Source organism: Lissotriton helveticus, chromosome 10 (assembly GCF_964261635.1).
Source record: "Lissotriton helveticus chromosome 10, aLisHel1.1, whole genome shotgun sequence".
Lineage (NCBI taxonomy): Eukaryota > Metazoa > Chordata > Amphibia > Caudata > Salamandridae > Lissotriton > Lissotriton helveticus.
The window spans coordinates 843,579,721-843,604,195 of NC_136071.1; the positions used below are offsets into that span (position 1 = coordinate 843,579,721).

General features: G+C 41.0%; 1 protein-coding gene across 1 annotated transcript in view; it reads right to left on the reverse strand.

Annotated features, from left to right (window-relative positions):
• Positions 1-24,475, reverse strand: part of SPMIP4 (sperm microtubule inner protein 4) — a 182,016-nt gene that overhangs the window by 78,992 nt on the left and 78,549 nt on the right. The window contains exon 3 of the mRNA XM_078664378.1: positions 16,899-16,970. Within this exon, the coding sequence (XP_078520504.1) occupies positions 16,899-16,970 (72 nt within the window). The remainder of the gene's footprint in view (positions 1-16,898; positions 16,971-24,475) is intronic.

Consider the following 24,475-nt stretch of genomic DNA (forward strand, 5'->3'; position numbering starts at 1 on the left):
CTGTGCGTAGGTGTATCTCTAGCATGTAAGTTCTTTTAGGTCTGGCTTGAAAGTTGGCTGGCTGCCACTGCACAACACACACCATACAATATACAATTTATAAGGAGGGATTTCGGGCTTCCCCTTCTGCCAGTAACTTGCTTGGGTGAACCTTCCATGCATTGAGTCTTTAGAGTATTTATCATATTTGGGTATTAACCAAAGACAATTTGTGGATGTCTCTAATTTGTATCTTACATGTTTGGTGATTAGTACGGATAGGAGCTGGCTGCACCACCTTATGCAATGTTAAAATGTGATGCTGTGCATTACCCTGCACTACATGGCAGGCACCACGCGGTGCCTGCCACACACTGCAGGGAAATGCAGGGGGGCACAATAGGTACCCCCCCCAGTGCAGCAACACCCCCCTAAACAAGGAAGGCCCACAACGGGTTCCCAAAGCAAATCCCCACCAGCCTTTCCATGGCGGCATCGCCTCCATGGAAAGGCCGTTTCTTAACAACATCCTAATTTGGTGGACGGTGCCTGCTAGGCACCGCCACCATTTTAGGCACCCTGCACCATCCGCCAGGCAATCAGTATGATTGCCTTTGGCAGCAAAGTGGCAGACGGACTTACCGTCCGCCACGGTACCCACAGCCATCCTAATTGGGCGCTGGGTAATTCGCTATGTGATGGCGGTGGCTGGCCTCCCGCCATCCTAATCAGCCCCAAAGTCCTGTTGGACTCCTTCAACCAAGCCAGAAGCATTTAAATTAATTGAATTGAAGGAAATGTATACATCAATTCCTACGGACATTCTATTAACCTCATATCCACCACACTAAACCAAGTTCTGGGACGAGACCTCGGAACCTGATGCTTGAATTGGTCTGCAAAAAGATCTAGGGAGGAAATACCAAACTTCATACAAATTTTCTGAAAACGTTTCTAAGTTAGAGACAGGGATTGAGAGGGTGGAAAAAAAGACTCTTGCTGGACATTGTCCTTCTGCCGTACATACAAAGCTTTTGGGAAAAGTCAAGAGTTCACCAGAAACCCTCCTATTTAGTTTCTAGTGAGCTCAGTTTCACAGACTTTGTTCTTCACTAATGGTTCACATAATAAACGGCCACCATATTGGAATTCAGTATAATAAAAAAACATTTTATGTGTAGCAGAAAAAAAATGAGTGCATTGAGAATTACCTTCAATTACGTTCAGTTGAAGTTATTGTGTCTGTGCTGCATAGTCCACTTTGCTACAGTTGACATTTCCCTGCACCTTGCACCCTAGCTCACCATATTGGCATCTGTCCTGATGGTTTTTGGAGTTACCACCTGAAGAGAAATCCCCTTTCCAAGGACAATGGATGCAACCACAACCTCATCTCTTGATTGACCCCTTCTGTTATTAGAGTAGGGTTGATGAAATTCTGAGACTCTGTATTCTAGAATTTCAGCATGTGATGGACTACTTGGTACATACCAATGCAAGGTGATTGCCACATACAAATGCAGGCCAACATATGACCCTGTATTTGCAGCCAAAAGCTTTTTAGAGCTTCCTTCATACCGCAAAGCTTCTCTACCAGGGATCTTATTCTTGCCCCTCTCTGATAGGGTAAAAATACTCTATGGACATCCATCCTGAAATGGACTCTGTTAAATGCCAGGTCTTGAGAAGGCGTCAGCTGACATTACTTCAAATTCAGTAGAAACCCATGTGTCTTTAAGCAAAGTATCATTATCCCCATTCCTTTTATCACTTTCTGAGCTGTTGGTGCACAGAGTAACCAGTTGTCCAGATATGGATAATTGCTAGACTCTTGAGACGCAACTGAGCGATAAAAGGTGCAACTATCTTTGTTAACACTCTCTGGCAGATTTTAGACCAAAAGAAACCACCTAAAATTGGTAATGTTGGTCCTTAATACAAAATCAGACATATTGCTGATGCTTCTTCACTAGTACATGAAAATAAGCGTCCTATATATCTATTGTGATCATGTATTTCCTTCCTGATTCAGTATTTGTCAGTCCCCACTCTGCATTCTCCTGATGGCTTTGGTACCAGAAATATTATTGAATAAAACCCCTGTCCTACTTCCTCTTTGGAGAGCTGTATTATCTCATTCTTTTGAAGCATGCTCTGGACTGCTTTTTTCAAACCTTTATTTTTCATTTAACACTGTAAGCATTTCATTGGTCTGATTCCGGTATCTGGAGTCAGACCCTTGAACTCTATATGATAACGTTTTGGTACAGTCTTTGGGACCCACAAATCGAAATATACTTTTTCCATGCTTCCAGAAAATGCTGTATTCTTCCTCCAACCAGAAATTCCTCTTCTATCCCAGCATATTTAGGACTTCTATCTTCCTGGCGAGCCTTGTCTATTTTCTGGAGGCTCATACCAGGATATTATTTTCCCTTAGACATTTTAGATCTTGGAGAGATTTGTTGCCTTTTTAAGAGCTGAAGTAACAACTTCTTAAATGTTGATGATTTTTGTTACTGCCAAAATGATGAAGAGTATTTTTTCCCCAAAATCACCTATTGCCCAGGAATGACATCTTGGGAAAAGTGGATTTTTGTGCATAGTGCCATTTCTTAACACATTTCTTATGGCCACTTTCATGATTCCACTAGCCTATGCTGTTGACCTTACCCCATTGAAAGTAATGCCTGAAATGAACTCTACTTGTTTCTTCATTATTTCCAATAAAGCTGAGCATTAAGCACCATTTTGTTCAACTGTGAACAACTCCTTAAAGTCAGACACAAGGGACTGTGCAGCATAGTTTCCATAAGCCTCAGCTCTTATGGCCAAATTCTTATCATTGTAGGTCTTTTTTTCTTTAAAACAAATCTATTTTCTTTTCTGTCTGACCCTTTGGCAATGGATTCTTCATCCAGCAATTTTCTAAAAACTAAACTGCTCACCATTGAGTCCACAAGTATAATATCAGGAAATATTTCCTCAATTTTCTCTAAGATGTAGAATTTTGACATGGAAATCCTTTCTGGATCTTTTCATTCCCATTGAATCGCATCCAAAACATGATCATGTATAGGTAACTCATACTCTGGTGCTTTTGAAATAGCTTTAAAAGTGCAGCAGATGATTTACTAAGTTGTTCAGTCTGATATGAGAAAGTGTTTCTGGTAAGTGTTTAAGCAACTTTTCACTATCTTCCCCACTCTCGCTGGATGATTTAAGAGCAGGAAGTCAATTCCTTGCTTTAGGGCTGTGACATGATTTACCTTGCTTTTTAGGAAGGTAAGACAGGGTTACCATCACAACCTTTTGAACTCTGCTTTCTTCACTGGATTCATAGATGAGCCTTTTTCCTTGCAGGGGAGTCCTTGAACTTGAGGAGGAATCAAAGCAGTGTTTCTGTGATCTGTGCTTGCCCATGGAAAGCAGAAAAATCTGGTCAAAAGCCAGCAGTTTATCCTAGTTATAAATGAGCAACTAGAATGCACTCTTATTCTACCATCCAATACACATCTGCTTTCACTGTGATTACTATCAAGAATGTAAACAGCAGTGTTTAAAAAGCTGCTCTGACCTCCCAAGTCCAGCAGGGGAAGTCATATAGCTTTTATTTTTTATAACAAATTAAGCTTAAGCCCAGCAGGGATGCAATTTTCTTAGCATTCTCATATTGTTGTATCCATCACTGAAAGACAGAAAAGTAATCCCGGAGGATACTGGGAAGTCACTCCGTTCTTATGCCATATGTGTGGGATATAGGAGTGTACTATTGCAATGGGAGCAGATAGTATATTTATTTCTAGCCTTGTGTGCCCATCGCCAATGAAAACGCATCTGGAGCATCTGGTGGCCTCTCTGTTGCTGACTGGGTCACTCATGTAATACAAAGAGTGCTGTGCATCCCCTTCAGCTCTGCCAGGACACTACATTTGCACCACCAGCTCTTAGTGACTATTCAGAGTACCGGAAAGCGTTTTTGCTACTCATTTAACATGCTCAGAACCTGGACCCCGGGTGCTGCCGCCAGAATGCATACTACTTCCCTTGTAACCTTGCTCTCTCCTCTAAGTGTAGGCAGCAGCAGAGCCTGCTTGAGTTGGAGAACCCCTGCCCCTGCACTGGTTAGGCCCTGCACAGACTAGGCCACCAGCACAATGATGTGGACAAACATGAGCCGTAGTTGCTCTTAACTCTAACACAGGTCTTTCCTCTATGTTGGTTACCTTTTTAACTAATTTGTCACTGCTGTGGTGAAACTAAGTGGCCGATTTAGATTTGGGCATTCTGCTTGTCATCCGCTAGAATGAAGGAGTAAATTAATCCATTGCGCTGGTGGAGGTGCTGACCAGCGAATTTTGAAATGTCCGTTGGCCCAGTGGACATTTCAAGTATTGACAGAAAGTGCAGTCAAGGTGGTTCCTTCTAAGGCATAGTATGCTGGACCGCTCTGTGAAACATGATGGAATCATACAGCAAAGCTATTATTTTTTGCCATATTAAAAAAAATAACATTCCAAAGCGGCAATATTTTTTTGAAATGAAAAAAACAATAACCCCATCGTCATTGGAGTCTCCTCCCATGGTGAGGGGGTCATTGAGCACTTTTCAGTGCCCCTTACCAACAGGTTTTTCCGTGCAGTGACATGCATTGAACAACGTCTATATGTCAGCCATCTATATGAGGTAGATGGATATATGGCCAATTCTCTGATAACCCTTACTCCGTTGGGCCATTGGAGAATTTTGACCACGGGAGAGATGGAGTAGTCTCTACTGTCATCAAACTAGGGTTCACCTGCATTTGAATCTGGCGGGTGGACCAAAGTCTTGGCAGGGAATAAACTCTGTTGCCTTTGCGATGGGGGTTCCCTCTCTATCAAGAATTACATCAGGTCCTGAGTTCGCATTGTAGAAATTTGGGACCTTCAGCCTTAGCTTGTGGATATTTTTTCCAGTCATTTTGTTCTCTCTGATTCTTAAAAATGTTTCCTCCCCTACTCACTTCTGTGTTTATGGCACACATTGTATTTTTGGGTCTTTGCACTTCACTGTTCAGATGCACTTATTTGTGATTCTTGTAACATCTACTGAGGTGTGCATTTACTTTCCAAAGAAGGAACATGTTCAAAATGATTGCAAGTGTTATGTTATCAGATTATTAATATTATGTTTTAAATCTTTTTATTAAACAACAACACGACATTTCTGTTCACAGAGTTGATTCACAATACACAATTAAACCACACTAGCGACCATTCAACTGCTTTGTCATAATGAAGATACAATTTCTACGGTGTTCCAGGATCTTCCACAGGGGGTTCACATATATTTCCACGGTAGCTATTCCATTTGCTCCAAATATCTATCTATTTTTGGGGGCACCCTCTAGTGTCAAACACAAATTTCTCTCACTACATACACCAATCCAAGTCTGCTTTCCAGCCCCTCCATCGTGGGAGCAGCCGCGGGCCCCCATATCTGTGCCAGGTTCTTCTTTCCGACCATAAGCCCCAACGTTACCGAAATGTGGTCTTTCCTACCCAAGTCAATAGGCTCCCAGACATTGAAAAGACACCTCTTGATCTCCATCCCAACTGCAAGCCAGAGGACATCCCCCATACAGGTGTGCAGCTCCCTCCAATACCTTTATATATGCTCACACTCCCACAGGATATGGATGAATGTGCCCTCCCGCCCGCATTGTCTCCTGCACATGCACTCATCAGCTCTACCCATACCGACTAGTTGAGTCCCCGTAATGTAAATTCAATGTAGGATCTTCAGTTGAACCAGCCCAATCCCCCATCATACCAACTCAGTACTAGCTTACGAAGAGCAATATGCGGCGGCCATCCCAGAGCAATTTCCTCTGAAGATTTTCCACCTCCTTGAAGTTCTTCAGGGGGACTAGATCAGGGAAATTCTGGAGTGCATAAAGGTATTTCTGTAGGGATATCATTTTAAACAATGCCGCCCTCCCCAACAGTGAGAGAAGTAGGTTCTTCCAATTGGCCACCTCATCTTTCAATTGCTGCAGTGGAAGGAGTAGGCTCCAGTCATATCTAACCTTGGGATAAATATTCCCAGGTACTGAAAGCCATCCGTTGCTGCCTTCATGGGTCAGCCTCTGGGCAAATGAGGCACCAACCCACTTAGAACAAACATCAAAGACTTGCACCAGTTAATCGTATACCCAGAGAACCTACTGAAGTTTGTGAAAATATCCAGACCTTTGTGCAGCGACAACCTGGGAGATGCAAGATACAAAAGAATATCATCCGCACACAAGGAGACGCGGTCCTCCCAAGCGTCAGCCCACCTTAACCCCCGGATTACTGGGTCTCTAAGAATCCAGGCCGCCAAAGGTTCTAAAGTAAGGGCAAGGAGGAGGGGAGACAACGGACACCCCTGCCGTGTACCACTGCTCAATTCAATGACCTCTGATTTCTTGTTATTCACTACCACTTGCGCCAGGGGCTTTGCATACAATAGGCACAGCCACCCAATAAAATTAGGTCCAAAACCCATTTTGGTCAGCACAGCGAAGAGATTCGACCACTCTATTATGTTGAGGGCCATCGCTGCATCCAACAAGACCACGACCGAGTCTTCCTTAATCGTATCCCTACGCTCCAACACCCCATGTAGTCTTTTCAAATTCAAGGCAGTATTCTGGTGGGGCATAAACCCTGATTGGTCTGGGTGCACCAATTTGTCTATAACCTGGACCAGACGCCTGGCTAGGAGTTTGGCAAGAATTTTGGGTTTAGCATTTAAAAGCGAGATGGGCCTGTAAAACGAGCATGCAGTTCTAGGTTTATCGGGTTTGGGTATAGTGACCAATGTGGCAATTTGTTGATCTGGTGGGAACAACCCCTCTTTGACACTTTCCTCAAACATCCCATGCATGTAAGGGGCTAGTAGATCTGGTTGTAGCTTGTAAAGCTCAATTGGCAGGCCATTGGGACCCAACGCCTTACTGGGATGGAAGCTTCTAGTCACCTGGGCTACTTCATCATTTGTAAAAATCACTCTCTAACAAATCATTATCGTTGCTCCCCAATATGAGCAGCCGTATGTCTCTGACCAGGGCCTGTGATTCCTCTTCCACAAAGGGAGAGCTTGCACAATAAATGGAATGATAGTAAACTGCAAATTCAGTGGCAATCTCTGTTTGAGTTGACTGCTCCAGAGGACTTCACCAGCTCCGGAACCAGCTTGTTCACCAACTCTTTTTTATCTAGCCATGCCAGTAATTTCCCAGCCTTGTCACCCAGGTTGTAGATCCTACCCTGCCAATCCCTGTCCAATGACTTGGCCATATCGGTCGCCATAGACTTATATTCAGCTTGCTTGAGCTTCAAGGCATGAAGCGCATCTTGTGTTAACGGTTCCCCACTAACACTCCAAGCCTGAGAATACTTTCCTCCAGAAGTGTCAAGTCTTTCGTCTTTTCCTTCCGCACCCCCGCTATTGACACTATAGAGCGCCTGACCCCGTATCACAGCTTTGAAAGCTTCCCTGAGGGTTTAGGATGTACTCACTGCCTGCCTATTGTCAGGGAAATAGGTTTCCATTGCTGCCACTACCTTATCCCTCACCACAGGGTTCTTGAACTACCACTGGTTGATGAGTGCCACCCGCCCCACTCTCCTCTCGCCAATGACCACCTCTGTCCACAATGAGGAGTGGTCAGATATACCCCGGGCAAGGTGTCTAATTTCTTGTATGTTCCCAACTTAGCGAGCAGGAGTGAGAATGTAGTCCATATGGGATAGACTATTGTGAGCCCCAGAGTGAAAGGTGTGCTGAATGTGCTCTGGGGGACACACCCTCCATGCGTCTACGAAGCCCATGGCCTCGAGGAAGTCCAGAAGCCAACTTTGTGATGGGCCAAGGGTCGGGGACAGCGGTCTAAGGAGGCCTACACCCCTGAGTTAATGTCTCCTCCCATGACCAAATAACCGTCAGGAAATTACAACACTATTTTACCTAAGTCTACAAAGGATTGGCCCTGCAGCCCTGGTGGAATATACACTGATACCAATGCAAGCGTCTTACCATCCCACTGCCCTGAAACCGCAACATATCTACCCATCACATCCATCCACGTGTGTTTTATTGCGAGTGGGAATGTATTTTTGAGTAAAATACCAGCCCCTCGTGACCCTGTGGTAAAACTAGAATGGGCCACCAACCGGTACCCCCATCTGTTCAGGGCCTTGCATGAGTTGCCAACCAAAAGCGTCTCCTGGAGAAGTACCAGTTCCGGGGCGTGAGGTATGACATACTGCATTACAATACTACGCTTAATTCTGTCCCCAAGCCCGTTCACATTACAACATAGGAACTTAAAGGTCTTTTTCCAGTGTAACCCCATGAATAAAAACAAATGACATAGTGAATCTCTCTATCAGTGCAATGCAATGTCGCTCTTCCAAACAAACAAAAAACAACCCCTCTCCACCCCAACTCCCCCCACCCTGCTCCTCTGCACTCTGGGCCTAGAACTGCCCATGCTACAACTATGCAGAGTGCCTGTTGCCCTCACTGGAACTAAAAGTAGAATTCAATGGGGAGGGGAGGTAGCAGCTCCACCACTCCGACCGCCTTCTGAAACAATATGACTATACCCCGCCTGAGTGACCATGACAACACTTAATGCAAAATAAATCTCAAGAGCACGTGATCTATCAATCAAGCCAGTGTCTATCGCAACAGTTCCAACATTACAGTGGAGTAAGGCACCCCCCGGCAAACCGGTCCGTCGCCTAGTGGGCCTTATGTTTCTTTGCCGCAGATTTCTTTGTTGTATTTTCTTTGCAACTTTGCCATTTGTTGCCACAGTTTTTTTCATAAACGAGGCTATCTAAGAATGAGCAAATATTTCTATTGGTACGTTGCTTAAGCACTGTGACATGTGTGCCTTTTTTCTGTTCTGCCTGGATAACTAAGCCAAGCAAATGAACATTTTTGTGTAATTATCAGGCCTGGTCTTTGAGACAGCTTTCGATATCTTGCCAGACTGCTGTTTTGAAGAAAAAAACATATATACTTTACATAATTAGAGGGGATTTTTGTTAGTGGGTTTCATCCATTGGTCTGTTAAATTGTCATTCACATTTTCCTCCCACCTGGGGCAATGAGTAAGCCACTTTACCCACTGGCTCCCTTTGTGTGACTGCACAACGCCTGTGCAAATTTTTCACATCCATCTACAAATAGTTCCTTTCTCTTCAATGACACATCTGGTTCAAAGTGTGTGTTTATTTTATTTATATTTTATTTTAACCTTAACTCCTTCCGTGCTCCCGTCGGCCAACGGCCGACGGGAGCACTCCCTCCCCAGTGCTGCCGTCGGCCATCGGCCGACGAAGCCCCGCCCACTTTTTAGAACGCCCACACCGCAGTGGAAAAACCGCCACGGTTAAGGCGTTAACTACTGGTTATTTACTTTTCCTTCTCTTTTGGTGACCAGTTAGATGGTGATTTATTTGCCATCTCATTTTTAGGTCTTCTCTTTCGGACAGCTTTAGTTGTTGTGCCAGACTACTGCTTTCCAAAGAAATCTGGCAAAAGATACATACGTAGAGGCACTTTAGGTGAGTTAAATTCATCCATTGATCTGTGACATTGTCATTCACATTTTCCTTCCTTCTATCACATCATATAGCCTGGTGCAATGGGTCAGCTCACTTTATGCACTGCCTTTCTTTGAGTAACTGCACCAAGCATGTGCACATTCACGAAAAAAAAAAGTTCTGTTTTCTTCAGTGGTAAACCTGGTGCAATTGTGATTTTCATTTAAATGTTTTTACATCAACTCTAAATAGTGGTTAATTATTTCATCTGTACTTCAGATACCCTGTTAAATGGTGATTTATGTTCTTTCTCCTTCTTAAAGTTACAAAGTATTTATGTGACATTGTAACATTGCCTCCGTCACACATAACAATAATGTGTAAGGCACATGTGAAAGGCTTTTATATAAAAATAGGCACATTAGTGAATGTTTTGTAAACATAATCATGTTTATCGCAGGCATATGGCAGCCGAGCTCAGGTTGCCACAGGTTTTATTTTTTGTGGGACATTCTTCATTAAAAAAAAAGGATAAGAATGATACATTAACCTTTACACCAGCCTCCTGAGGCTTGGCCAGTTGGCTTTGCCAATGCCTGTTCCTTTAAGTATCACATGTTCTGTTTAATATATTTTAACAAATCTGCTTTCAGCTGATTTAGTGACATCTGCATGAGTTTATTTACAGCACCTGTTAAAAAACAGGTAATAACTCATTCCTTTCTCCTTCAATGAGTGTTTTTACGAGTAAATGTTACAATGGATTGGAAAACAATTAAATCTACCTAACAGATATATTTCTATGATGCTATCCCAATATCTCTTATACCATCAGAAAAAGAGCACTAATAAATTGGGATTCACCTTCATGCTTCTGCTAATGAATATTCCCATTCGTCGAAAAACCCGCTCCCTATTCCCATCAACTGTGTCAGTCTAACTCATGCGCCTGGTTCTCAAGATATGTCTGCACACCTTACCCATGTGTGTTCACCCATAGGTAGTCTAGTTCATCTGTGGTGGTATCGAGCGCATTTTCTCTGCATTTTTCTGGAGCACCCCCTAAACATGGTATGCAAAACAAATCAGATCAAGCAGTGTCCAGAGTCTGTGTAACTTTCAGAAGTCCCCTTTGTCAGAATATCGGCACATCCTTCAGGGTGATATTAAGTAGCTGATTTCACATAATAAATCCTAGGAAAAGACTTAATAATTTACAAATCCGCATATTGCCACCTTCCCTTAGGGAATCACTCATTATCACCCTACTCAAACCTGATAAGACACCGGAACACTGTGAGTTTTATCGTCGTCTTTCTCTAATTAATACAGATGTGAAAATCCTGGCCAAGATCATTACAAACTGACTTCAGCCTCTTCTCTATAATTTAGTGCTCCCAGATCAAAATGGCTTCACACCCTCCCCCATAACCTATGCACGATATTTGCACTACTGCCCCCACTGAACCCTTCCTTGAAGGTGGAGGCAGTCCTGCTTGACACTGCTAAGGCCTTTCATTTCATTAAATGGGAACATATGTTTACCATCTTAGGCCTAATGGGGGTCCCAACAAGCTTTTTGCAAAGGATAAATTATTATATATCAACCTGACTGCCTTAGTCTGAATTAACATGTCCATATCTACAGAGCTGCACATTCACAGAGGTACCAAACAGGGATGCCCCCTATCCCAGCTACTATTTGCACTTACTCTGTAACCCCTGCGCTGCAGTCCACACTGCGACCAATAGGCATCTCGCTACATGCAGATGATATGGTGTTATATGTGAAAGATACCCACTTACATATTACAACTGTAATCCGTGAATATATACGGGCTCAATACTAAGTAATATACATCTGCGCAAAATGATAGACCAACAGTCCCATTGAAAAATGTAATGTGGTGCTTGACCAGCATCTGGAGCCAGTTGACTGGCTGTGCCTCCTCAGATTTTAATTTATGCAAGATAGGTGTTCCGTCGGAAATGCCTACCTTGAAAATGCTACAGTGGTATTTACAACTTTTCATTTTGTTGTCGCTACCTGCTGCTGCGTTGCCAATGCGTCACAATCCCTACGCCTGCCAAACCCAGGTTTAGGGATGACGCATTGGCTGTGCCCAAGGGACCTCAACAGCTGCTGTGACTTGATTTCATTTTGCAATTAAGTCACGAGGTAAGTGGGCCACCTAAGGTAAATATATGCACGTAATGTCACAGTTTGTGACATTGTGTGCTGATGTCACACATACAAGGGGGTACTATGCCCACCTGTATGCATCACATCTAGGACCAATATGTATGAGTGCAAGGTGACTTTGTCACCTTTTCATGCTCAACCAAATTGGCTCTCATTCAGTATGCGATGCATCAGTTAAAACAGACGGATCGCCTCAGAATTTTGACGCATTTCTGGAGTTGCTTTGGTTTTTACCCCAACAACAGCAATGTGCCAAGAACACATGCGCAATGTTGCGCCATATTGTAAATATGGCGAATCCATGGTGGTGTAAGGGTTTCTCCCACAGGTGCAAGAAAACTGACGTATCACTGCTTTAACATAGCGATGCATCAGTTTCTAGTAAATGAAGCCCTTAGGGGATTATTTACAAGCCCCTTGCGCCTCCTTGCACCGCTATTGCATGACTTTTTCTAACGCAATGGCTGCGCTGCATCTGCTCCATATTTACATGCGTGCAGATGTGTCACTTTTTTACAGGCTGCGTCGGTTTACACATGCCTGAAAATCGCCAGTGCCACCTCAGATTTTAATTTATGCAAGGAAGGTGTTCCGTCAGAAACGCCTACCTTGAAAATGGTGCAGTAGTATTTAAAAGTTTGAATTTTATTTGGCACAGCCTGCCGCTGCGCTGCCAATGCATCAAAGTCCCTATGGCTGCCAAACTTATGCGTAGGAATGATGCATTTGCTATGCCCATGGGACCACACCAGCTCTAGTGACATGATGGCACTATGCAATTAAGTCGCGAGGTAAGTGCGTCACCTAAGGTAAGTATATACACATAATGTCACAGTTTGTGACTTTACATGCTGATGTCACACATAAAAGTGGGCACTATGCCCAATTATAAGTAACACATCCAGGACCAATATGTTTGAGGGCAAAGGTGAAATTGTCACCTTTTCACGCTCAGATTGGTCCCCATTCAGTAGGCGATGGGTCAGTTAAAACTGATGCATCGCCTCTGAATTTTGATGCATTGCTAGAGTTGTGTTGGTTTTCACGGCAACTCCAGAAATGTGCCAAAATACGCTGCACCATGATGTGCCGTATTGGAAATATGGTGCATCCATGGTGGGGCAAGAGTTTTTCCCACAGGCGCAAGAAAACTGACGCATCGCTGCTTTAACGCAGTGCGTCAGTTTCTTGTAAATGAGGCCCAGAGGGTCAACCCCACCTTATTACCTTTATAAAGGGATTGTAGCAGCATGGAAACAGTTCTAACACAAACAGGCTTCTACAAAAAAACAGATCTACTAAAATAGCTTGACTTGGCTTTGTGTAAATCCTAGACACCAAATGAAACCAAATACAAATGAGGAGCAAGAAGATTATTATGTGATATTCCAATGTATAAAGTGGGTAATTGCTGCAACATTACACATTTTACACTCCTCATCATTGGCCATATGTTCTTGTGTCAAAATGTGTATTAGATGGTGTACCTGGAGTACAAATGTAATTCAAGGCAGTCATATTTCTCTTTTTTTCACCGTACGTCAAAACGTAGGGTTTGATTTAGAGTTTGGTGGACAGGGTACTCTCTCACAACGTGAATAATATCCTGTCCACTTATTACAAATGCCTTAGGATATAATGCACTTATAATATGGCGAACAGGATATCTGTCACATTTGTGTCAGAGTAACCCATCTGTCAAAACTCTCAATCAGCTCTTACTGTTATGTTAAAACTGATTCTTTTTAAGTGTAAGTGTGGCAGATGATATAATCAGTGTGCAATGCTTGCTGAATAAGGTGCTGCACGCGTTTTTCAGATTAGTACAACACAGCACTGCTGATTTCTGCATAGTGCTGCACAAGGTTTTCAGTGATAAACAGCAATTTAGGCTGATATTGACTGCAAAAGTGTTTTTTAACATTTACAAATCTATATTAGGAGTTGGTAAATTATTACTGATTCCTAAACGTGTTTGTGACTTTTTAAGGATTTGGTATTTAGAAGGGGCATGTTGTAAACATCCCTTTCAGAAAGAGATTCTTTAGGAGATGTATCAATATTTGCGACCAACGTTTGATAGCAATACCATGAACATTTACTGAATCCTGCATTGGTGTGGTAAACCATTCACAAAGGGCAATGTGCCTCTGTGATAATCCTTCTCCTTTGTGGATTAAAAATGGTTTATTGGGCAGTAAGCAAGGGTTATTTAAAAAACAAAACAAAAAAAATGTTTCATTATAAATGCAGCTGAATTTCCATTCAGGAAAACAGGCTACATTAAAAAAAAAGTTGGCTTTATTTAAATTCGAATATAGACATGGTGGTCTGTTCATCTCAGCAAGCCACCAACCCTTTGATGGCATCCAATTACAGTAAGCCACAATTTGAGAACTACTTCATTAATATTCATGAGGTGTGTTGGATTGTAGCCCACCCAAAATGGGAGATTTGTGAACCAACCTATCAGCACATAGATTGGCCCACAAAATTCAATACTGGGTGCAAAAAGGCTGGTTGCAATTTGTGATCAGTATTTTCTGACCAGTGTTTAGTCCACCAGACCCCTGGCTCCTAATCTTTCCATAGGTGTGCAAAATTTTCAGATTGTGCGCTAGTCAAATGCCAAAAGCATAACAAAACATAAGACACAGGTGTCTGACATGACTGGGTCCCCACCAGAAACTTAATGACTTTTTTGTTAATGTTGAAGCAAATGTGGATAGAGAGGAAGTCTTCCTCATCAGACAGTATCATTTAAGGGCCACCTAATTCCTATTGAAATCCTTTGATGACCTTTACGAGGCCAGGGACACTCTAGCCAGCAGCCTTCAATGTAATATAATGTTAATGGACAAAGTCAGACAATGCAACTACTATCATTGATATTTTGAGATAATTTTTATCTTTGCTCATTTATTAGTGTGCTTTAGCACTATTCTAGCTCCATCAGCCATTCTCAATAGCATGAACTAAGGATGCACAAATAGCTACATTGGATCCTGGGAATGTAATTTTCACTGATCTATTACCAGCTTGTAGAGAGACAAAGAAACTGGCAAATTCCTCTGCAATTAGGTATTACGTTATGCATTCCATCTAAATGGGCCTTGGCTGAAATACCCTTCTGGTGCAACCTATGAGTGTAGAGTGTACACCTATAGGAACTACAGACTATTTTACACACCAAGACATGCCTTTAGTAACTAAATGATTGAGCTCTATGTAAAATGAAACAGACTTTCTAACTGTCCCGTAAAGGAAAGTGAAGAAATACTTTCACTGCTCTCTAAGTGCCAGTGATGAAATACTTTTTCTAATACTGTGGCTTTTAGGGCCAGATTCACATAAACACACACATCTCTGTGATGCCCTGTAGAGTGTGGTTACAAAAAAGAAACACCACCAATCATATCACCACCTTCTCTGCACCTCACACAGCTGCATGTACTTACTCTCAGCCATGTATTTCATTGGTGTGGTACTGTTACACAAAAAGTGCACTTTGCAGTTGTGCATTTGATAACCACTAGTATAATAAAGCTGAAAATACTTACTTATGAAGATTATCGATTCCATATAAGTACACACATACACAGCCACAGTTTTATCTTTGTCATGCCTCATTTTTTAAGCTTGAACTAATGTTCCCCCCCACAAAGCTCAAAAGTATGATGCACGTTTTCTACCGAAAAGTCCTACAAGACCTCAACTAGATGGGGATGCAAGGGAATTCCCTCACATGGATTGCATCCTTCCTAGCCAGAAGAACCCAGAGCGTCCGCTTCCCACCTTACTCTTCGGGCCCAAAAAACATAATCTGCGGTGCTCCCCAAGAGTCCTCACTGACCCCTACCCTGTTCAATACATATACAGCCTCTCTGGCTATCTTGATCAGAAGGCATGGTATAAACATCATAACATATGTTGACAACACTCAGCTCATCCTTTCCCTATCATTTGACCCCACAAACATCAAAGCCGACTTCCACATGGGCATGACCAGTGTAGCCAGCTGGATGCAAAACAACTGCTTCAAACTCAACACCGACAAAACAGAGGTACTCATCTTCGGGAGCAACACATCCCCGTGGACGACTCCTGGTGGGACGCAGAACCAGGTCCCACAGCCACACCCTCAGACTATGCAAGGAACCTCTGCATCATACTTAAAAGCAAGCTCACCATGAGAAACAGATAAACGCAGTGTCCGCAGTCTGATTTCTCTTGAAAATCTTCCCATTAGCATCAGATGCACCATCACCCACGACCCCATCACTAGCCGCCTGGACTATGGCAACACCCTATACGTAGGGATCACCTCACACCTGCTTAATTGACTGCAGACCATTCAGAACTCAACCTCCGAGGAGGACCCACATCACCCCTCACATCAGAGCACTGTACTGGCTTCCCATTCAAAAAAGGAGCCAATTTAAGATGCTAACCCATGCCTACAAGCCCTGCAAAACGGAGGACTGGTCTACTTCAACCACAGGGTAAACTTTCACCAAACCGTCAGACAACTGCGCTCCACCTCCCTCTTCCTCGCCCACACTCACCACTTCCACCAAAGCAGGAGCGGCGGCTGCACTTTTTCTACCTGGTTGCCAAGACCTGGAATGGCCTCCCCCTCAACCTCTGGCTCGTCCCCACCTTGCAGGAATTCAGAAATGGCTTAACCCTTTAAGTGCTGCCGTCGGCCAACGGTCGTCACGGGCACTACCTCCCCAGTGCTGCGTGCGACCGCTGGACGTCCAGTTCAGCACTGGATAATGGACAGCGCAGCACTGGGGAGGTTTATTTACGAAGCTCCTAAGGTGTTAAAGACCTGGCTGTTTGACTGACCACTCTGAGCAGCAGCAACACAGCAGTGCCTGGATAACCTCAGTGGTGATAAGCAGTGTTCTACAAATCCGTTGATTGATTAACTGATTGAATGTTGGATATCAGTTTGACAGTTTCATGTAAAAATCATACCTGATGTTTGCACTGCCCTTAAGAAGCAATTGTTCGTTTGAAACAATAGGATTACGAACTAATTACAGGACTGGTTGAAAACAGCGCTGGGATGCTTCCGGGTAGCCATGCGCTATACAAATACCAATAACAATAACAATAACACTTACAGATCATCGCTTTGACGGACAGCACTTCGTTTCAGCTGGGTCAGGTCATAATACGATTCGACTGGAACACCTCTGCAATCACATAAAAGTGAAAACACTTGAAAATGGTCTGATTGTTATGTGGAACAACAGTTAATTGATACATTTCACAGCATGACATAATTAGTACGGTCAGCACAATTCTACCAAGTGTAAATATAATATATGTGTATGCCTTGACTAACGACGTAACGGTGCACACCTTCTCACGAAAAGCAACTGGAAACATTATTGTTTTAGCTTTCCTGGTCTGTGTTTTCAAAATTCCTGCTTTGAACAAAATCACTGCGCTCAATTTTGAAATAATTTGTGAATTTGCATTTTTGTTCCTTAAAGGGAAAGTTAACTTGGATCAGAAATGTAGGTAATTTGAAGAGCTCCACGTTTTAACAGCACCTGTATTTAATTCATGACAATACCCTCCTCCTCTGCTTTCTCCACGTGATTGTCCATCCACCCTTTGCCCTAAGACCCACTGTTACCCAGGTGTCACCAGATTGCTCTGCATATTTTGAAAGGGTGCGCTACCCGAATCTCAACTCCAAAATGTACTTGAACAACAATGACTGGAATTTATCGTTTACCTACCAGTATAGTTTCAAAAGTATTGTCTTTCTTGATGTGGAATTATTCATAGTAGGAAACAAGTTATGCAGTTGAAAGTTTAGAAAGAGCACGTCCTGTAATGCTCTACTACATGCATCCAGCTGCCACCCTAAGTCTCAGATAAACTCAATCACCTTTGGTAAACTGGTAAAGAGCCCGAAGAAACTGCAGTGAGGATGCAGAACTTGACATAACTCTGACAGATATAAAATCTAGATTCTTTAAGAGAGGATATAATGGACCTATTGTTACCAGAGCAGCAAAAGGAGTGTGGAACCTATCACGTGAGGATACATTGAGACCTAATCAGAATCATAAGATAACTTCTAGCCCCAGTGATAAGGTGAGACTTGTGACAAACTATTACCCTAACACTGATGAACTGTGTAATATCTTACATAAAAACTGGCATATCCTGACTTCGGACAAAATACTGGCTTCCTTCTTGACTGAACACCCGAACATGACTTTAAGGGTTTTCACAAGTGTGGTCACTGCAATATATGTAGGTAGGTGGAAGACAGAGTTACTTGTTTCTACTACAATAATCCAGGCAATGTTTTGATTCCCATGTACATTAATTGAGCAACAAGATTTGTTGTATATGTGATTGTGTGTACATGTTCTAAAATATATGTGGGAAGCACTATAAGGCCCTTGAGAGACTGTATTGCTGAACACTATAGGGCACTTAAAAGTAATTACTATAAATACCCGATTGTCATGCACACCATGGATACGAGCCCACAGGGGCATGTACATTAATTTAAATTTCATGCTATAGATCATGTGAAAAGCAATATTTGTGTTGGGAACAGAGAATTGCAACTTAGACGTTGTGAAGCATCCTGGATAATGCAATAGCGTGCTGTGGAACAGGGGTTAAATATTGACACTGAAATGCAGTATTTTCTAGGGGATTAGACTATTTTGAAGTTTTACCCCCTGTCTTTTTTTACCTCGGGCTAAACGTGACTGGCTGAGTCAGTATGAGATGAAACTGTTAATCATTGTTAATGTTACATGTTAACATGTTTGAGTATCTTCTGCTACCACAGTTGTATCATATCTATATGATGATTGTTAATAAAGGTGATTTGATGTATTGCATATATATGAGACAAAGTTTGTCAGTACTTAAAATACTTAAAAACATACTATATCTGGCACTGATCACATATTCTATTAACCTCTTATTCCTTTTGATACACTTCCAGGCTCTCCTCCTCTTTCATCGGGTCTATGGGATACTTTTTGGATACTTTATTAATGTATACAATATTTTGGTTTATTGTCAGGTCCTACTTTGTCTTAGGGACAACTCTAGTACATGACATGATGAGGATCTACTAGACAGAGCCTATTACTAAATGGCCGCCGTGTCCAGTGTGGACTGTACTTTACTTTGCCCTGATTATATGCTCGATTTTAATACCATTATATCACATAGATTACTTGTTTACTATTATTGATAGATAGTTATTAGGCATGTGAATCTATTTTGCAAAGCCTACTACAATATGTCTGCCGTGCCCAATGTGGACAGGAGTTTAATCCTTCTTTGGACATACGCCTCATTCTACCAATATAGTATGGTGTAGAGGGCGTATCATAGCACTATTTTTAGATATTTATATATTTTTTGTCAAACACGAGCACTTAAATGTTTATGCTCTGAATGTATTTGTACGTGATTTCTATATATAGGGGTTTATATTTGCTATGACCCAATAATGTTCTTAATTTTAATACATTTTAATTTTTTCCCCCTTTTATTTATAATTGATTCCTAATAATCTTTACGTATATTATTATCAAGCTATTGACTGGTCATTAGACTTGACCTATACTACTGTTTTTATGATTGGTATTTAGTTTCTGTTCAAAGATGGCTGTGTTTTTTACCTGATGGAAGTGCTAGAGCATTAGGTACGGAGGGCTACATTTTGGACCTCCAATATAACGCGGGTGGCCCACACTGCCCGTACACGAGGCGTACTCTCCCAATAGGCACAGATGTTCTTGGATAAACATGAGTGTACTGTGTGTGTATACCCCCTTGGTTCCTACTTGTTCACTTAATGGAGCACTCTCCTTGCCAACCTATGTCGATTTACAATGATTATCAATGTCGCACTATATTTAGGTTTGCAGTTTCATAATGAACTAATATTTTATCTATGTGCTCATGTTTTAATAAACACATAATTAATGGAGCACTCTCCTTGCCAGTTTATGTTGATTTAAAGCTAGTAGTGATGTTGCATTATACTCAGGTTTTAGTTTATATAATGAACTGATATTTTATCTATGTGCTCATGTTTTAATATACATGCATTTCCCTACTTGAATTGATCTGGGATGGTTTTTTAACCACTTTTATGTAAACCAACCGTATGTTATATTTGCATTTTTAATGTTAAGAGGACTATTTCTTTTGCGTACCTGTTTTCTTTACGCTTGTAATTGTTTACTACCATCTCTAAGGGACTTTGACTCCCCGAATTCTTGACAGTTGTTTTTTTGACTTAGGACCTTGTGTCTTCGGTTTCTACTGGACTCAGGCTCAACAGATCTAATATTGATCTGGTGGACGGATCTCCATATACCGTTTGACCTGGTTATTACGGTCACTTTTCTGATACTTATTATCCTATGGTTTATTCAAAATAGAGGACCCTTATCACTTATATTTTGGAGTGTTTTGGTCTGTAGTGCAAAACTTTGTCTTGGAACCACGTCATATTCGTTTCATGGTTTTAGTCACTTATAGTTTTTTCTGCCTTCTCCCTTTCTCTTCCCCGCTTTTCTTATATTATTTTTCTATTATTTCTTTTTACTCACATGCATAGGGGACTTCAGCTTATGAAACCTACTTAGGTTTGGCTTACATGTGGTATAGTTTTATTAAGTGCTTATATTTAGATGTAAATCCTATTCTTCCTTTTTCCTGCATTTTCACTAGCCCAATCACTCCACCGTTTCCCTTTTTCTCTCTTGCACACATTAGTGGTTGGTGATGGAGAATAATGCTTTCAATCACTATGTAAAATAAAATATATATTCTCATGATGGTCTACTTAATGTCCACAGCTCTGAAGAAGTCGAGGTGTAAATGACCTATCGACGAAACACGTGTTGGCTTGTTGTTTTTAAGCTGTTTATCCAATTGCTCATCGCTTTGAACAATTGTACTGGATTGTCTTCTTTCTGAATATAATTAGAAATTATATTTACAACAAACTCAATGTGAAGACTTAGACTACCATGTGGGCCTGAACTGAAATCTTGGATTAAAGTGGACTACTAATAAGACACTATTGTATAAATGATTATTTAAGTGCTCAGATTTGTATATTCATAATTTTTGCTCTTATTTTGGAGGGTATTGTAGGATTGTGGATGGTAACCAATCCTTTCCTAGGAGCACCACTTATACTGTGTAGTTGCTACATACTTCCCCATAAATAGGAGTGCAGTGCGCTCACTGTTTGCTTTATACCTGGCTACCATACTTTTCTAGAGACCAAAACTTAATTTGACCAAAATATCGTGGTCAAAATATCGTTAGTGGCAGAAATATGTTCTGGGACAGAATATCATGGGTAAGTATGTTGTTTTTTAATCTTTGTCATTCCTATTGTTGTTTAAAATATAGTGTAGTATAATATTGTGGTATAAAATTGTTTTAGGTAGTGGGTACATTGAATCCCACCCCCTTAAGCTATACATTTTTCTGGATTTATGTTGGACTGGAGCCCAACTCTCCTTTTAAAAAACATGTTAAGAGGTTTGTATATAATAATCTATATTCTAGTATAGTTTAATATTTTATTTTACTTTTATTAGCATGATTTTGTACTGTAGTTTGTTGTATTTCTTGTGTGTATGTTCTGTTAATTATTAGTTTTAAAAAAGGTGATATTTCATAGATTATTATTTAAAATATTTGCAATGGTTCAATAAAGTATGAAAATATATTAACTGAAAAAAAGGATAAAGGCACGTTATAGTTAGGTGAGACTTTCAGTGACAAGTTAAAATTTTAAAGGTTCAAAACCACAGACATTCTCCAGTTATACTTATCCAAAGTAACGATAAGGCTAATTACGAGTTTAGCGGTCCGATGGACCACCGGACCTGCAGTGATGGTGCGGCTACCGCCTCACCGGCAGTCTGACGTCTTTGGCGGTTGGCCCGCCATGAGACAGCTGCCACCGCCGAGTATCCCTTATCCCTCAGGGGTCTTGCCACTGTCTGAGTGATATATATATTTATATTCACTGAAAAAACAAAGGTTAAAGTAACGAAAATATCAATGCAACATTTGCAATGAAATTATTGATGTGAAAACTATGCATGGCTGGGGCACGAATTATGGTTACCTTAGGACACAAGACATATGGCCTGATTACAAGTTTGGCGGGCTTGGAGTGGGCCTGCTGCCATATATATAGATATACATGTAAATATTTATCAACAATTACAAACATTTATAATGTGGATTATTTCGTAATTAAGTGATTACAAGTTTATAACTATAAATTATTTAGAAAAAAATATTTGATGTATTGTATATTGTAAAATGAAATAATTTTTGTTAAACATTCATATAATTTGCTTTATTGAATACATTGTCCACATTATTCTTTTAAAATTTGAAAGAAGTACTTGTATTTTTAATAACATATATAAGTATTTCTTTCTACAAAAATTATAAATATATATTTTATATTTTTTAAATAACTAAACTTTACATTTCGATAGCATTATTTAGAAATCTACATAAATATACACATATATTATTATTACATGTTTGTATTTTTGTACTCTATATTTTTGTAGTAAATATTTTAATTAAATGTAATGTTACTTTTTCAAATGCAATACTTTTGTATTACATAACGATTTGTATAAAGTATGCACCACTCTAAGGCTGAAAGGGTAATGCTTTGACGTATGCTGGGTGCTCCCTTGTGTCTGGACAAAGCTGTGTCTCTCTGACAAGCTCCAATTAGATGGAAACACATGTGTCAGGGACTGCTTTTACTCATTCCAGGCTGGTTTGGATGGTATTTTACCAATACAAAGCTGCAAAAATAGCTAAGGACGTTGTCACTTTTCTAGCTTGGCATGGATGGAAGTATATATTCTATGCTTAAAACTCTGCTAGAAAACAGACATTTGAGGTGAGAAGTTTTTTAGTCTAGATGTTGTTATAGAGTGCTCAATTTACAAGAGCTGCTCTCCACCTACAACTTGGTAACTATCCAGAGTTTCCTACTTAATTTTTTCATAATTTATGCAACAATAAACCTGATAGTTGTTTTGCTTTCTTATAATTTGGTAGTATATATTTGTTTCTGTTGATGTTTTTGTAGTCTACATTGTTGGATTTTGCATTATCGGTATGTAAAGTTGATATTTTTTTATGCTGATATCTGTATTTTTTCATTACAATTTTTGGGGGGGTCGATAACGTGACATTCAGCTTTGGGCAAAGTTGGCCATTCTAAACTCTCTACTCACAAAACATGTAGGAATACCTCTCTTAGCCCTCCTGCTAACTAAGTGGTCACTTTTCCCAATAGAATTTGAGATATCACCTGATTTGTGTTCATATGAGCAGACCTTTCATAAAATGTTCAATCACTCTTAATATTTCTTCTGTCTTCGCCTCAATATAGTAATTCAGAGAAGAGATTGAAACTTCCTATATTAAACAAGCATTTGCAGACTCAACATTGTGTGATCTGTGCAAATCACATAATCTTTCTGTACCTGGATGTGTGTAAAATGCGTTTGCGTGATCCCCATTTCTTTTACATGATCTGGTTGATAGCCTTCCAACCCAGCACATCAAATCCAGCCATATTAATTTTTCCAAGGCATATTAAAATAGCTTTTTTTAAATCCTAATCATAGGCATGGTACATACATCTTCCAGCTTGGTTTCTGGTGCATTTTAATGTTAGCAGGTCCTCCAAAAATGAGGCTGCTATTTTCACCTGAATGGAAAGGGAATGCTGATGCGATGGGGTGACGGAAAGTTGCACAGCCAAGAGACTGGTCCTCAGCTTCAGAAACATTTAAACGGATGACTGCAAGCTACTGAAGAGTCATGCTAGATTATCTTCTAGTTACTTGTGCATCTAGAAGATCATGGTGGCCAGGGGAAGAGTTTGTCTGAACAAACCACACCCTGGACATTGGTGTGGGAGATTAGACCAATGAGGGCAAAGATGAGGTGTCAGGATGGTTGTTAATGAATTGTGTTATGTATCATTCTGCAAGGTGGTTTACATGTGTAATTTCCATCTTTGAAATTCACTTTGAAATCACCCAAACTATGTAATAGACTACTTTCAACAATTAAGCTCAGGGTGGGTTCGAGAGAAGAATTTACAAAATACGTTGTGTTGCCCAAAATACACTAGACCATCATGCTAGATGCATCAAAAAGTATGCTGCAGTGAAAAAATGTAACAAAGAGGATAACTCTCTATATACATGGTTGCACGGTTCATGTAGATCTTTGTAGTTGCCGATAGTGTCCCTGCAGTAAATCAGTTTCTGGGCCTCATGGGAGTAGACATTTCCTCTGTCACTAGATGTCATGAATATAGAGCCCAACAGCTTCACCATAGCCTGGTCAGGGTAGTGCTAGCCTGCTGGTGAGGAGTGAGGGTGCCAGGATGAACACTAGTAGCCCTTCTGCTGAGTAGGTATTTGCTGCTCTTTATGAGAGGGAGTCCTGGGCAGAGGATTGGGTCATAGAGCAGAAGCTGAAATTGATTACTGACTCCTATTACAGAGAATTATGGTAAACTGGTTGTGTACACCATGATGGGCAGTATATATAACAGAAGAAACATTTGGAAAAGATTGCAATGGGATGAGGGAGAGGAGAAGGATACAGAAGAGGAGAGTGG